Source organism: Notamacropus eugenii, chromosome 1 (genome assembly GCF_028372415.1).
Source record: "Notamacropus eugenii isolate mMacEug1 chromosome 1, mMacEug1.pri_v2, whole genome shotgun sequence".
Taxonomy (NCBI): Eukaryota; Metazoa; Chordata; class Mammalia; order Diprotodontia; family Macropodidae; genus Notamacropus; species Notamacropus eugenii.
Genome location: NC_092872.1, coordinates 235,640,103 through 235,657,411, shown reverse-complemented (window position 1 = coordinate 235,657,411; position 17,309 = coordinate 235,640,103). Strand labels below are relative to the sequence as shown.

The following is a 17,309-nucleotide window of genomic DNA, read 5'->3' as shown; positions in this document are numbered from 1 at the left end:
TGACCCTGGGCAAGTCATTTAACCATCAGTCATTTGCCCCAGTTTCCTCATTTGTAAAATGAGCTGGAGAAGGAAATGGCAAACCACTCCAGTATCTTTACCAAGAAAACCCCAAATGAGGTGACAAAGAGTCTGGACGCGACTGAAACAACTGAACAAAAAATGTATTGATTTACACTAAACAATCTATTATATTGGTGTCTGTGGTTTAAAAAAAAAAGCCAAACATCAGTACCAGAGTTGTATATATTCTGCTTTCCTTGGTCATTGGGTTTTCCAGACTAGTTTAAGACTTTGTTGGTGATCCAAAGAATATGTTGGGAGATAATATTTCACATCATATGAATAACAGAGGTGTGTTGGAAGATAACCTGTCTTGTTCAGCTTTTTTTCCTGAATAAGAATGTTGTGTTGTGTGTGTGTGTGTGTGTGTGTGTGTGTTTCCTTTAAAGGGCCAGAAGTCTCATCACCATAAATGACTACTCCTCCCATGCAACTTTGCAGTAAAAGCCCAATATGAAATTTTTTTTTTAAAGTTCCATTTATAGATATATCTTGAGCTGTATTTGTGTCACAAGTTGGCTTTCAGTTGTTAACCATAAAGGACAGGAAACTCTAAGTTGCTGTTCTCACAACCATAGCCTAGACAACTTGCCCATTGCTGTTTATTTTGCACCAGAATGATCACCGATTTGCGGCTGAGCTGCGGTTTCTCAGGGAACCTTCACTCTGAATTGACTTCCTGCTCCTGTACAGTCTCAGCCACTGTACCATCCGGTCTGAGACTATTTAGGGTTTAGATTTTTCTGAGCACAGACCTGGAGAGATATACATACCTTCCCATGGCAGGCGTAATCTTTTTTTTTTAAGTATGCTTAAATCTGCATTCAGATGCCATCAATTGTTTCTCTGGGGATGGCTAACATTCTTCATCTTAAGTTTCTCAGAGTTGTCTTGGATCCTTGTATTGCTGAGAATAGCTAAGCCATTCACAGCTGATCATCTTACAATATTGCTGTTACTGTGTACAGAGCACATTTCACTTCTCATCAGCCCATATGCAAGACCTTCTAGATTTTTCTGAGAGCATCCTGCTCATCTTTTCTTATAGTACAATAGTATTCCATCATAAATCACATACCACAATTTGTTCAGCCATTCCCCAATTGATGGACCTCCCTCAGTTTCTAATTCTTTGTCCCCAGAAAAGAGCTGCTATAAATATTTTTGTACATACAGATCCTTTTCCTTTTTGTTTTTTATCACTTTTGAGATACAAGATTAGTAATGGTATTGCTAGGTCAGAGGGTAAGGCATTATCTTTTAAGCTATTAAGTTTAAAGTTAATGTTTACTAATTGTTTTTTCACTGAAAAAAATGTTTTCTCACATATCTAAGTCACTCACCCATATTAATGATTGGCCCACAGCTAACTAAATCTCAAGAGAAAATAAAATTGTGAAAGATCTTATCAGGATACACAGAGAAAAGATGGAAAAAAAACAGAGTTGAGAGGAACAGAGATCTGAACTTTTTTCAGGGAACATTTAATCTACCACTTCTCTATATTCAAATGGTCTAACTCAGGGATTCTTAATAGTTTGTGAGCCATAGACCCCTTGGGTAGTATCTCACGAAGCCCAAGAACCCCTTCTCAATTGTGGTATTTTTAATGCATAAAACAAAATACATTATATTACAAAGGAAATGAAGTATTTTTAAAATCAACTCATACCGGAACCCCTGCTCTAATCAATAAACCAGTCAACAAGCATTCCTTAAGTGCCAGCTTTGTACCAGGTCTGTGCTGTGTACTGGAGACCCAGAAACAAAAGTAAGATGATCTTTGCCCTCCAAGAGCTCATTAAACACACCCAGCATAGACCCAGGGCACTTAGGGAGTGAGGACACTGGCAACTGCAGGGAACAAGACCAGCTTTGTAGGGAGGTAATGCTTGGCTAGAATTTGATTCTAAAGTCACCAAACAGAAGGACAGAGTTTCTTCTTTGCTTCAGTCCTCCCCAAGAAGAAGGACATCTGGAACTTTTTGAGGGTGATAATGGAGACACTTTGTGAACTACAGACATAAATGTTGATCACAAACATTTGGCACACGTTGGAGCTTGTTCGACTTCAGGTGTCATGGGGCCATTTGCTTTTAAAAGGAGGTTAAAACCCTAAATTTGGGGAGAAAATCTCAAATTTCCCTTTCTTGTAAGATGGAATCAATGCTCTGAAATGTGATGTTAAACATCCAGTGACATCCTCAGGTTTGATTGTGGGAAAATAATCACATGCAATTCAAGTGGCAAAAATTTTGATTCATTTATTAAAAAAAAAAGAAAAGATGTGACAGAATTACCATTGACTAAATCCAAACAACCTGAATTGTGATTATATGGGAATGACCCCAGACTCCTTAGTGCAGAAGCCTTAGTGAGGACTTGTTCCCTTTATCCACATATTGGAGTTGACTGTGCTTGGCCCCAAAGGGCAGATCTAGGACTCATGAGCACAACTGGTAACAAGGCAGACTTTTGGCCCTACTGGCTGTGCCTTCCACCTCATAGCTTCCCTACACTCAGCTCATGTATTGTCTTCTACAAGAGGCCTTTGCTAGCTTTTCCCTCCCCTCCCCCATCGGCATCGTATGTACCTTGTTACATGTATTCTCCTTGATGGCAAAGACTGGGGGTTTGGGCCTTTCTTTGTATTATCCCCTTTGATTAACATAATGGCTGGCATATAGGAAGGGCTTAATATATACATACATGCTAACCAACTGCCTAGAAGAATTGCTCAATAGGGCTCCCTCCAGAGGAAGTGAATTCTCCGTCTCTCCCTGGAGGAGTTCAATCCAGGCAGCATGCCTTACAGATCCATAACATTAAGGAAGAAGGAGGCTCTGAAATAGCCATTAAAAACTCAAGTGATTGGCACTGTCTGCTTTGTGTCATTTACCTGGGTGATGGGAACCAAAGTCTCATTCTTATGGGTTATGCACCCATTTGAAACAAGAAACAGTTTTAAATAAAGTAAAATAATAGGCTCAGCAAAGCTCCCATTCATGATCTCACTGTTTTGTCATTCCTTGGAAGGAAAAATATTGACATTTCCCCAGCTGCTTGCTCCAGCTTTCTGATCTCCTGCAGTTTATTTTTATAACAACCTTATCGATGGGCCTCTTACCCAGCTCTCTAGGTTTAACTGAGTTGAGTCGATTTGTTACCACAGCTTCAAGTAGCTGTTACAGAACAAGCAAGACATCCTAATAAAGCTGTAAACGTGTTTACTCAAACACAGTATTGATTTTACTTGGAGAGGGAGAAGCGGGCGCTTAGCACGGTGTCAGGGTGGATGAATTTAACTGCAGTTTTTCATTGTCATCTGTCATGGTTGTGAAGCACTAAGTAAAGCCACCAGAGGATAATTAGAAGTGCCAGAAATTTAGCCCCTAAAATCAGTTAACCACTTGAGACTTTTGTAGCTTAATTAGTTTTTATTAAAACTTTCCTCTAGTAATATAGTCAGGCGCTTTTAACTGTGCTTTCAACTAGAGCAAGATTTCAAGGTTGTGACTTGTTAGGTATATGAATTTAATGACTGTGGGTTTTTTCAGATTTTTTTTCTTTCTCTGGTAATTAGGCTAGCACTGGAACATAATTAGAATTAAGACTAATTTAAAGAGACAGCTATCAGTGCATGTTTCCATTGTAGAAATGTGAGACTTTTCTGAAAGGTACATTTTAAGGAGGTCCTGAAACTATTACAGAAGGACAGAGATCCATTTGAATCCTGACCTGGCCACTTAATACCTGAATGACCTGGGCCAATCACCTGCCCTCTCAATTTCCTCCTTTGTCAGTTTGCAAGAGTTGCACCAGATGACCTTGAAAGAGATAAACTTGTTATCCTGTTTATGTACAGTACTTTTCTTTGTGTCTTGGGAAGCAGGAAGATGCGTTCAGTAAGAATTTTTATAGTACAGATTTAGCAGTCATTTAAAACTAAAATCCTTTTTTTTTTTTCTAAAATCCTTTTAAACACTGCCCTTTTAAAAGGTCTAAAAGTTACCAGGCCAGGTCCTGTTTAGCCACCTGGTTCCCTGAGGCTGGGGGTGCTCATTTCTACTTGATCTGTTGCCTCTCTTGGTCCACAGATCTGTAGAATGGGCTTGTGTTAAGGCCATAGTTTTGGGGAACGACAACTTCTGACTTCTTTTCCTTCTCTAAAAATTCATTCAAGCATTGCATCTTATGGGGCAAGTTCTCTGTGTTTTACTCTGGAAACTGTTGTAAAAGTACAACAATATTTTTAGATGACAATCCCCAATCCCACCCCAATGAACACAAATGTGTGAATCCCTTTACCAAAAAAAGTTTAAATGAGATTCCTTGTGGCCTTTGGCTGAATCCATACCACAGAACAAAGGGGCTGTTTGGATTCAAAGGGTGGCACTTGAGGACCTAGAGACTGCAGGTTCCCCATCCCTGTGTTTGGGCCCTTTTTTTAAGCCACTACAAATTCTTAGCAAGTTCAGTCTTTGTCATGAATCTTTGAATTACTCAGCTAGTTGCAGGTTTAAGAGGGTGGGTTGCCAGGGTTGCCAGGGAGGGCCCCATGAGCAATTTCCTCTAATTTTTCTGAAGGTGGAGGAGGAAATCAGCATGCCCTGGCTGTTGGCTTGGCTGTTGACTGCTTCTGCTGTAAGCGAAGTGCACGGGAAAAGCCAGGTTTCTCACAATGGACACAGTGACATTCTGCGAGATTGTTTATGACAACACAACATTTTATTTATAAAGTATATCATACAGTTCAAAAGCCCCACAATGCACTATTTAAATGACTTGGTTCCATTCAGTATCACTGAAAGTAACAGCTCCTTGAATAAGGAGCAATGAGGTAGAAGAGAGAGTCAGTAGGAGGGCGAATCCATACATACTTTAATTCCAAGTCTGATATAAGCTTATGTATCTACACAGACAACCCAACAACCAGGCAGACTGCTTCATAACCACCAATCACACCACGAATCTCTTATGACCCTGAGGCAGATCCGGATAGGACAGAGGTGGTGGGAAGTAATCAATCTGTCAGCAAAGGAGTAGGAGTATCTGTGTTGAGGAGCAGCCAGGAGGCCAGTGTCACTGGGTTATAGAATATTTAGAGGGGCTGAGTAAAATGTAAGAAGACCAGACAGGTTGGAAAGAGCTAGGTTAGGAAGAGCTTTAAAAGAGAGGATTTTCCATTTGAGCCTGAAGATAATAGGCTGCCATTGGAGTTTATTGACTAAAGGAAGTAATATGGTCAGACCTGCATTTTAGGTAGACTAATTTGACAGCTGAGTGGAAGATAAATTGGAGTGGAGAGACAGTTGAGGCATGGAGACCCATCAGCAGGCTGGGGCAGTAGTCCAGGAATGAGGTGATGAGGGCCAGAGTGGTTTCAGTATCAGAGGAGAAAAGAGAGCACATATAAGAAATGTTATGAAGGTAGAAATGACAACTAATTGGATATGTAGGAAGAAGGGTGGTTTGAGAAAGAGAGGACAAGGCGTGAGGGATGACACTTAATTTGTAAGCCAAGGTAACCAGGAACATAGGGGTGTCCTCAACAGTAAGAAGAAAAAAACACCGCCACCAACAAGGGGATACCTTTCCCATTTAACCTTGGTGGAAATCTGAAGTGTATTAGTCCGCTTTACCTCCTTAGTAAGAATGGCTGCATCTTTATAGCTAAAAATCTTGTCGTGCCTCATTGTCATCATTCTGAAGACCAGCTCTTCTTGTCTCTATGTAGAGGACATGAGGAGGGGGTCACTCCTCTAAGGACATCAGGGTCTAGGGGCTCTCCAGCTTAGTGACATCTCCCATTACTGAACCACTTCTAGTGGGAAGGGAATCCAACCAAAAATACTACCTCTCCCTTCACTCTAGTTACTCTCTCTCCTCCTTTTTCCCCAGTAATCTCAGTGCTTTTAGGAAAATTAAAAGTAGCTCCTCCAGTCCAGCTTCCCAGTCCTCAGTCCCTTCTTTCTGAGATTACCTTCCATCCACTCTGTATCTTGTATGTACATAGTTATTGTCTCCTTCATTACAATGTGAACTCCTGGAAGACAGGAACTAGTATTTTTGTCCAGGCTGGGCATCCAGCCTGGGATTCAAAAAGAGCCTGGCACTTAATGATCTCATAATAAATTTTTGTTAACTGATTCAGAAAAAAGTTTAGGAACTTCTGGTATAGAAAACTTGAAGTGAGTGTAGACTGACCTCAGGACATCTTAGAAATAACTTGGGTTATTTTTTGTTTAAATTTCTCTTATAATCCTGCATTCTTATCAGCTATCTCTATATAATAAAATTCTATGAAGAATTCTAATTAGTTGGAGGTTTTGATTAGTGAGAGTTTTGTTGTACTTTTAAGCTTCAACCCCCGTCTACAGAAGTTAATGAAATTGTAGACAACAGAAGGAGCAGCTTACTTGTGCTGTATGTTAGTCTGACAGGAGAAGTCGGCACAGATGGTTTAGAGTAGAGGTCAGACTCATAAGCCTGCACTACTGCCTTACCGAAACCAGATTTAAAAGTTATTAGGAAATGTTTAACAAAGGAAATAAAATTATGATATACTATAGATAATGTTAACTTGTGGTTTTCTAAGTCAATATGAAGCCAGCAAGGATCAGATTTTTTTTTGAATTTGACGTCACTGGTTTAGAGGCAGAGTGAAAATATCTAATTTTAAAAAGGAAACGATCCTTCCCATAAAAAAGGAGTAAATCTAGAAATGATTAAGACTAAATAAAGAATTGAGATAATAAAGTGATGACCTGAAAATGGACAAGAACAACTCTTAGGCTGCCCTCAGGATTTTATTTTCTTTAATTGAAAAATAGCTAATATGGTTATTGTTAAGTAGGATGTGAGTTTTGTTTTAATTAACATAATAATTCCTCTGAGGACAATTATAATCACATGATACCTTATATTCTTGTTCTCTTACTGTAGTGACAATTTAATTGCACATCTTATTGGGAGATAAAGTTTTATATTATTAATGCATAATGAAATCCTCTTCCAATACCTCATCCTGAAGTGGAGGTGACCCAGAGTTATAGGAGACACAGTATCAAAGGAGCACAAGTAGGGCTGGAAAGAGCCATGGCTATGGAGCCTAAAACCCAGCTCTGTTACTACCTAAATGATCAGAGATAGGCAAGCCACTTATTATTCTCTCTAGAAATTAATTTCTGTGCAGAATGATTAAATGATCTTTGAGGTTCCTTGCAACTCCAAAGCTATGATGCAGTGGTCCTTCTGCGCTTCTGAGCTTACCAAATTGAACCTTGGGAGCAGCTAGGTGGTGCAGTGGATAGAGCACCAGTGCAGGAGTCAGGAGGACCTGAGTTCAAATCTCACCTCAGACATTTGATATTCACCTTGGGCAAGTCACTTACCCCCAGTTGCCTCATCCTGGGTCATCTCCAGTCATCCTGAGGAATATCTGGTCACTGGATTCAGATGGCTCTGGAAGAGAAGTGAGGCTGGTGACCTGCACAGCCCTCCCTCACTCAAAAAACAAAGTCAAGTGCAAGTTATGTCATCATTTCTCTAATGGCATGGTCTTCTTTGGCAATGAAGGATGAACACACCAAATTGAACCATCCTAGAAAGACCTTCACAACAGGCCCTGGTCAGCATTAGGCTAGGTGTCAGCCCCCTGAGGACCAACTTAGAGAAATTATTCATTTGAAAGTTGGGTCATTCAATCATAAACATTTATGAAGCACTTACTGTGTGCCCAAAGAGACGCAAGATACATTCTCTGCTCTCAAGGAGCTTTGGCCTCAACAACTTATGAAGTCCCTTGACTGAAGGATGGAGCATTAATTACCTTGTGGAGGGAATACTCATGCAGGTGAAATCATGACTTTTTTGTGGTATTAAAAGTAGGCACATTTTAGAGATAACAGGGCAGAACTTTATACGGTTATAGGAATTAGGGATGCAAAAAAATTGATTATATTCAGCCCCCAGAGTCTGAATAAGAAAAACCATTAATAAATCAGAAAGATGTTAAGTAAATCACTTATCATTGTGAGGAGAATAAGTGTAAGGAATAAAATCTAAGACAGAAAGAAATGTCCAGTGTGCTCCAGTACTTTTGTAGCAGCAGTGAACTGGAAACAAGGTCGTTTCCCATCAGTGTGGTGGAACCGGTGGTGGCACATAAATGAGATGGGATGTTAGCATGGTACAAGAAACAACGCATATGAAGACTGCAAGAGCATGGGGAGATTTAGATGCCTGATGCAAAGTGAATTAAGCAGAACCTGTAAAACAGTCTACACAGTGATTTCAACAATGGAAATGGAAATTAAGAGCAACCCTTGGTCCCAAGGCTGGCTTGGTCCCAGAGAACCACTACAGGAGGCATCTCCCTCCTGTCCGCATAGCTGGGGGACTATACAGATAGAAAACAGCCTCCACTGTCAGACTTGATTACTGTGTTAGTTTTTCTAAAATGCTCCTTTTCTCTTTCTTTTTTATTCTTTATTATAAGAGATGACGGGAGGCAGGAAGGTGGCAGGATAATGGGAAATGAAAATTATAAAAAACAAGAGATTCAGTAAAAATGTTTTTAAAACAAAGGTGAAAGGTGACGTCTTATTTCTCAACCTCATCATTTATTATCATCTGCCTGTGATTCCATTCCACAACGTACTTCCAGGACCAGTTAATTCACCTCTTTATACTAGAATTTGCAGAGTTATCAGACAGTAGCCCCTCTGTCCAGTAGTGGTTCATCTACAGAGAGAGTTTTTGCCAAATTCTGACACCTGAGTTTGCTTATATTCTTCTCAGCAATACTGAGCAAAGTATTTGGATTTGTACATCTGTCTCTAAGATAGCAGACTGATAGATGTCGTACTTAGCTAGCATCTGAGAATGTCATTTGGAGCTGCAACCTCTGACACGGTACAACCTAGAAAAAGAGGTAAAAGCTTGGGGAGAACTCACCAAGCTACCCTTTTCCAGCCCTTTCTGGCAAACAGTTAGAAGGGACTTCACCCAGCCAGTCAGCCAAAAGCCCAAAGTTCTGTCTGGCTCGTTCTCTTTTTATCTCCTGCCCCTAATTAAACTTCTCCTGCCTGGGACCAGAAAGCAGAAGTAGGGTCCACAAGTTCTGACAGTCCCTGCTTCTCTCTAACTTGTAGCCGTGGTTCTCCTTGCTCTTATAAGCCAAAATGAGTCTGAGCCCACTTCTGCATGAAGTAAGTGGTCATGCTCTGCAAACCACTTTTCACACTTTTCAGTAATAGCAGGTGATGTTCAGGGCCTGTATGTGCGACTGCCAGGCTCTGCTTTGACTGGAGCAGCCCTTCACCATTCTAATGTGCTGCTTCTAATACGCCATGGGCTTGAAAAACAGATGATCCAGCTGGACAGAAGGGTGGGTTGAATGAACAAACAAGCCCTACGTCCTAGCCCAAAGGATTCTTCTATGAGTAAGGGACACAAATCCTTTTCCATGGACCTATGGTGTCTACTAGCCCACTTGTAAACTTTTGGTTTGAATCCTAGGATTACAAAGCAAGCACACCCTACACTTTCCTGTTCCTCTGCCTTTCCCTACACACACCCCCACCCACCCCCGTATTTAAAGACCTAACTCAGTTCAACAGATATCAACTCAGAAACCAGCTTTCCTTCTTCCCATCTCCCACAGCACTCTGTGCCTCTCTTGGCTGTTATGTCATTTGTCTACCCTTTCTTATTTGGTTAAAAATTCCTTAAGGACTTGGTGATGTCCTTTGGTGGCCAAACACATAGCAGCAATGTCAATGCCATTGTTGAAGTACACCTTGCCTTTCCTTTTCACAGGAGGAAAACTATTCATTATGTACTAGGTTGCAGGTGCTCTCAGGTGCACTTGACTCTATTAGATTGTGCTGCTGCTTACAGGAATTATACCGTGGTGGGAGAGAGCACCCTGGGGCTTTGTGAGCTTTCACCTTCATGGCAGGAGCTTTACTATCTCGCTCCCATGTGAGCTGCTACACCACTTCCTGGGTCACCTTTTCTGTTTGCAGGTTCTTGGATGAGGTTGTATATATGTATGTGGCTCTTCTGCACTTTCTCTTGCTGATTTGCCTTTGATTGGCACTTACCAACTTCTTCCCAATGCCAGCTTCTTACAGGTTTACCCTATCTAGGAGACTCTCTTTTTTCCTACTCTTTGTCCTCAGTCATCAGATTTTGGAAGCTTCTGCCTATCTGTCTCACAGCTCTGCTGCCATGTCTGTTCCCACTGGCCCTCTAGCAAGGCATTATAAAAAGCAGACTTCCAGAGTGAACAAACCTGAGCTAGAGACAGTGTACACCATTGTCACTGTTATATCAGCAACAGGCAGCATGTCGTTGTGCTCTGGAAGCCAGTCTCAGAGTCCGAAGACCTGCACTCTATTCCTGCTTCTGACTCATACTGGCTGTGAGACAGTGAGGCGAGTTATGCCCCCTGAAAACTCTCAAAGACTGGAAGTTACAAAACATTGATGTGTCTGAATTGGTGAAGAGTTTTCTCCTTGGCCATGAGTGTCCCTCACTGCAGGTGCATGTGCAGAGCACATCATCTCCCACACCAGCTCTTCCCTTACAGAGTAGGGACATGAGGTTGGTCTTTACTCCTCACAAAGGTCTTTCATGAATATCAGTTTTTTCTCATTTTTTCAGTTAAAGGCCATGGCCAAGGGAAGGAACATAAAAAAAGATATAAGAAAACCTATTAATATCCTTGTTCCCAATTCAAACTGAGCAAAGTAGACCAGGCAGGTACAGAGGTTGCATAGTTTAACTTCTTGAGTTTGTAGAGGGCTTTGTGTTGACCTCTGCAATTTAACCCAAATACTCCATGGCAAGCTCCTGTTATTATACCTTTTCAGGAAGTGATTTCAAAGCCTAGGAAAGTTTCCACAAAATAAACGTCAATCTATAGAGCCTGTTAGGGGTATTCTTCAATTGAGAGTGATGATTAATTTTGTCTGATACAGAATGCTCTCTAAGTCTGACAAGGCCAAGCCTGGGTGGTCAGGGTGGTAGGAAAAGAAAGGCTGTAAATCTCCCAGGGAGTGCTCCACAGGTCACTGGACTACTGCTTTTCCATTAACCTTTACCTCCTGGGCAGCACAAGGTCCAGGACGAGGCAGAGAGTCAAGCTCCAAAACAGCTTCTCATTTGTCATCTGTTCTTGGCCAGTCTCCCTATCTCAGATGATAGCAGCAGCTCATACTTCCCAGTTCTTCACTCCTGTTGTTCATGACTGCAATATTTCTCTCTACCTTTTCACATCTCCTTTGAATGTGGTTCCTTCCTTTAGAATCTTAGCATCACAGTCTTGCTGATACCAGCAGTGAGTGAGAGGGAGGACTGAAGGCCTTACACATTCTCTCTTTCTCTCTCTCTCTCTCTCTCTCTCTCTCTCAAAAAAAAAAAAAATTAATGTAATATGCAGGAATGGGGATAAATAGTCCATCTTAAAGATCCCTAATGAAGCAACACTACGGAATAGAGAGGAACAGACTGGCATTGTTTCTTCTACTTCTAATCTCCCATAACTGGGCCTCGGGGCTTTCATTGGCTTGATGACAGTCTATCATATTCCAGACTCTTAAGCAACACAACATTTAGTGTAACTCAGTTCATTAGATGAATATTTAAAGGAAAGCATGGAATATGTAGACTTAACTTTTAAGGATGTCATCCCATAAGAATACATCATTGGCCATAAAAGCACCTGTTGTCTAAAATAGGAAGAGCGAGCCTCACAGACCCCTGGTCTGACCCAGTGTGGTGGTATTTCTGCTGTTCTGACCTAACACTTACCACATTCCCTTTAATTTGTGCTCTAGGTTTTCTGTCCCAGCTGGTTGCTGACCGGCCCTTGACTGAATGCATCCGCGCAGGCCACTACGCTGCCAGTATCATCATTAAGCGCTCTGGCTGTACCTTTCCAGAGAAGCCAGACTTCCATTGATGAGCAAAAGGAAGAGCCCAGGTGGAAAGACAGTGCCCAGCTTGGTTCCTGCTCATCTCTCACATCATGGCTTCCATACTCATATTAGTAGAGAAATCCTTTTCCTACTACAATGATACATATTCTTAATTTAGGGGTACGATGCTTAAGTAGAAGCTTTATTCTCTCATCAACTTGAAAAAATGGTATTATTTACATAATTGGGTAGTTTCATTCAAATATCAGTTACTTAAACAGTGTTATAACATTTCTTCTTATTCATTTTCAGTTACTTTGTAAATTCATATATGTCTAGGAAACTGGCTAATTTTTTAAATTTCTGCTTTGAACACAGAGACAGTTTCATAATTTCATAGATATAAAATGTATCAATCCTAACATCAATTTAAGCTTTTTATATGCATATATTTAATTTAGAAGCATATATATATGCAAGCATATATATGTTTATATACATTTAAAATTAAGGTACAGAAATATTTATGCTAAGTATCTTACCAAGATATGCCAAATAGTCTCTTCAACGCACACTTCAAATATATAATGAACTTTGGGTAATTTAACAATTTACCAAATTTTAGATTATATTAAGATATTCAAATCATAACCTGACACTTCCTGATGGTACTATGTAATTTGATACTGATAAAATAAACCTTGTCAAATATGAATCATGTCTTCCTTTCCTTGCCTTGCTATCAACAGTTAAGAGGGGAAAGAGGGTCATTTCACACTGGGGATTGCATTTGGGCTTGGAGAAGAGAAAAAGGATGGGCCCACTAATAAAGTTCTGCATTTGGTTCCTGAGCTTTCTATTCCCAGTGAGATAACACATCTTTAGGAATTTGGTTTAAAGATCACAGTTTCTAAAAAAGCCACTATCTAACCACAAAAGAAAGGTACTAAGATGAGGCATAGTTAAAAAGAAAGAAATCTCGATTTATCCATATCACATTGTTGATTCATGTTGAATAAAGTTTCCACAAAAACTCACAAATCTTTTTCAGACAACTTCAATTTAAACTCAGCAACAAAAATTTATTAAACACCAACATTATGCATGGCACTGTGCAGAGCAGTGAGGATACAAAGATAAAAAAAATTACAAAGTCCAAAGACCTATGCTCTTTGTAAATTTGAGGAGAACAGCCAGAGTCTAGATTTGCAAAAAGTGGAAATGGAAGAATGCCAAAGCAGCAAGAGATCCAAGATGGAGGACTGTGGCCTGTTGAATTGGCTAACAGTTTTTATGATCACAAAACAAAGAATTTCAGAGTTGAAAGAGCTGGTATTAGGGAAGACAAGTATATCTAATCCAACCCATACCCCAGAAAGAATCTCCACTATGACATAATCTAACATGTGGTCATGACCTCTTCATGAAGTTTGAGTTTAGCCGATTCAACAGCTCATTGTCTATACATTGTACATAAATGTACATGGATTTTCACACAGCACACACATGTGCATACACCCTGAGAGAATGCATGTTCCCTGGGGACAGGGACCATTTCATTTTTGTCTTTGTGTCTTCAGTACTAAACAGGGCCTGGTTTATTATAGTAGGTACTTAAGAAATTCTGATTGATAAATTAATTACTCAAGAATATACTTCATCTGCAGCATGTGGCTTGAACTCCTCATGGCATGAGTTTTTAGTCTAGTCTTTAGTCAACATGTGTGTTCTCTCCTTCCCAGTCTAAAGATCATCCTCCCAGGCAAAGAGGGCAGAGTTAAACTTGGAACTGACATATCCTTTCTGTCATCAGCTGTTGTCCCATCCACTCTGAACACAGCCCTGTCAGGGTTAAGTGCAACCGCCACATTGATCTCTTCAAACATTCTCATTATTCTTCCTCATCAAAATGATTTCTTTCTTGTATCTTAAGAAGTTCATTCTTGAGAGCTTCCTCTTCTTTTGGGGCTGACTTCGTCTGTAGAAGATTGGTTCATAGCATCCTACTTATCCTTCCTCTGAACCCTAAACCCTTGAAAATCTTTTCCAAAATGTAGAATACATATGACTATTCTTGGCTTTTTTCTTGTCTACCAACAACTCAAGGACAGAGATTCTGAGCCTCTCTGTTCTGCACTGGAGCTCTTGGCTCAGTCTGGTGAAGCCCATGAGCCCCCTCCTCAGAATAATGTTGGGTTGGTTTTTTTCCAACTCCATAAGCACGTATTAAGTGTCTACTATGTGCCAGGCTCTGAGGATACAAAGATAAAAAATAAAAAAATAAATAAAAAGCTCCCTGCCCTCAGGGAGCTTACTTCTACCAGGTATTTATTGAATCTTATTATGTGTCCTGCCCTATGCAAGTCACTATGTGAGATCTAAAAAAACAGACCACAGTCTTCCTTTAGGGAGTTTACAGTTTAATGGGAAGACAACATGCACCAAGGATCACAGCATCTAATGGATTCATTTTCCCACTTATCACCATGACTCCTCCAAACCTTTTCATTTCTCCTCAAAACTTGAATGACAGCTGAAAACTTTGCCTCATAATTCCTTCACTGAAAAAAATTGAAGCAATTCACCAAACACTCCCCCTTGTCCCTCTTCATCCCCCATCATTTGCATGTCTTCCCCCACTTTCTTCTCATCCCCTCCTCCTTGCCAAGACTAACACCTTCCACATGCGTCCCTTTGAACCCATTTCATCTAATCTTCAGGAGGCTGGCCCTTTATTGTCTTTATTCTCTCACTAATCTTTCATTTCTCTCTGTCTACTGGCTGCTTCCCTGATGCCTACAAACACACCCATCATTTAAAAAAACAAGACACCCTCTCACCTGATCCACCCATCCCCACTAGCTGTTGTCCTGTGTCTTTCCTCCCTTTCATAGCTAAACTTGAGAAAGTCATCTGTCAGTGCTTCTGCTTCCTTTCCTCTTTGTTTCTTCTTAATTTTTTGAAATCTGGCTTCTGACCTCATCATACAGGTCAAATGGCTGTCTCCAGAGTTACCAGTGGTTCTGCCTAATCCAGGGATCTGTTCTTGATCCTTAGCCTTCCTGACCTCTGTGGGGCCTCTCACTCTTGACTATCCTCTTCTCCTCGATACTATCTTCTCTTAAGGTTTTCCTAATACTTCTCTCTCCTCATTGTCCTGTCTAACCTGTCTAACCACTCCTCCATCTTCCCAGGATACACCCACTAACCATGAATGTCTCCCATGGGTCTGTCCTGGGCTTTCTCCCTCCATACTCTCTCATTTGGTGATCTCATCAAGCCCTAAAGATACAAATCATCTCTATGCAGGTGATTCTCAGAACTGTTTATCCAACCATATCTTCTCTCTTGACCTTCAGTCTTGCATTTCTAACTGCCTGTTGGGCACATCTTAAAATCAGTGTGTCCAAAACTGAACTGTCACCAAAAACTATCCCCTCTTCTGAGCTTCCCAGTTCTGCCCATGACACCACCATCCTCCCAATCTCCCAGGCTTGCAGCCTTGGAGTTCTCCTCAGCTCCTCTCTCCTATTCACACGCCCCCCCCCCCCCCCATCCAATCTATCACACAATCTATCTGACCCTTTGGTCTTCTCAACATCTCACATACCTCCCCGCTTCTCTCACTACCATCCCCACTGCAATAGACCTCTAATAGGTTTCCTTGCCTCAAGCTTCTCCCCACTCTTCATCCTCCACTGAGGTGCCCTACTCCACCCCACTTAGTAAACTCCAGTTAACCTCAGGGTCAAATATAGAATGCTGTGATTGGTTTTAAAACCCTTTACATCCTGGCTCCTACTACTTTCCCAGTCTCAGACTTTACTCCTCTCCTCTAAATAACTCTGATCCAGGGACACGAGCCTCCTCACACATGATGCTTCAACGGTTTTGTCTGACTGTTCCCCATACCTGGAATGCTCTTCCTCCTCAGGTCTCTGCTCAAATCAGGCCTTTTTCAACCCCCCTCAATGCTAGTGCCCCTACTCTGAGAGTACTTCCAATTTATCCAGTATGTAGTGTGTATGTAAAGAGCTGTTTTCCTGTTGTCTCCCCCATTACAGCATAAGCTTCTTGAAGCTAGGAGGATGGCTTGCTTATCTTTGTAACCCTGGCACTGAGTATAGTGCCTAGCACACAGTAAGTAACTCATGAATGCACAATGATGCAGCATTAGTTCTGAGTAATGGTTTTAAATGAATAAAAGTACATAGAAACACAAAGGATACTAATTATTTGAAATACAGTTCTTGGAAGCTATCAGCTATCAGAAGTTTAGTGGCCACAGTAGAGTGAGATGATCCTGGAGTCAGAAGACCTGAGTTCAGATAGGACCTCAGACAACTGTGACACTGGGCAAGTCACAACCTCTGTTTGCCTCAGTTTCTTCTCTGTGAAAGTGGGGATAATAATAGCCATTATCTCCAGGAATATTGGGAGGATAAATTAGATAATATTTATAAAGCACTTTGCACACTTTTAAAATACCACATAAACACTAGCTATTGTCAGAATATTTTGTTAAAAGTTCCTTGGCTCCAGTTTACAAATGTCTGCTCTAAAAAGAAGTGGTCGCTTCTCCCAAAATTCCTATCATCCTCACCCCTGCAACTACCAGACTCAAAACAGGAGCCTCCTCTACCTTCCGAAGAATGGAATTATCATTAACCAGGTCAGCAAATGATTGTCCAGGTGGAACAGAGTTCAGCAGGGTGAGAGGAAGTATTTTCACTTAGCTCTCCCAGGATACCTCCTCCATAATAACGTAAAAAATGCACAAGACTAAATTCTGATCTGAAAAGTCCAAAACAAAAAGTCACAGTGAGTCATTTTTTCCAGACCAGGACAGCTCAGGGAGCCAGACAGAGAGCTCTGCAGACACTGGGGGACAGGAGTTGGGCAGCAGTATGTGAGGTGGCAGCAGCAGGAATGGAAAGAGGGCTAAAACAAAGAACTAGGGCAGGAAAGAGATCCCAGGGGATCCCTAGACTAGCACTGGGTGCAGGAATGAGTGCCATCTGACATCTCTGTCACCCATACCAAGTTCCTGGTCACAGATCCAGGGTAGAAAAGAGCAATCCTGAATGAGCACAAGTCTCCCTGAACACTGAACAAAGAACAAGTCCCAAAAACATAGCTGGGGCTCTGCACCCAGGAGGAGAGCAGTGACTCAGTTCTACCTTCCAGCCCAGCTTGTAAGTCTGCAGTGTAATAACCACAGCTGGAATCCCAGACCAAAGGAGATCCAGCAGTTCATTCACTCTGACCCTGCAGAACCTCCCAGCTAACAGTGACTGAATTCAGCAACAACTGACTGAC

At 41.2% G+C, this 17,309-nt stretch overlaps 1 protein-coding gene across 11 annotated transcripts in view; it reads left to right on the top strand.

Moving 5' to 3' along the window:
• Positions 1–12,705, top strand: part of ADK (adenosine kinase) — a 634,537-nt gene extending 621,832 nt beyond the window's left edge. For all 11 annotated transcript variants that reach the window (XM_072628114.1, XM_072628109.1, XM_072628112.1 and 8 more), the window contains one exon: positions 11,910–12,705. In XM_072628114.1, the coding sequence (XP_072484215.1) occupies positions 11,910–12,034 (125 nt within the window). In that variant the 3' untranslated portion in view covers positions 12,035–12,705. The remainder of the gene's footprint in view (positions 1–11,909) is intronic.
• The last annotated feature ends 4,604 nt before the right edge of the window (positions 12,706–17,309 follow it).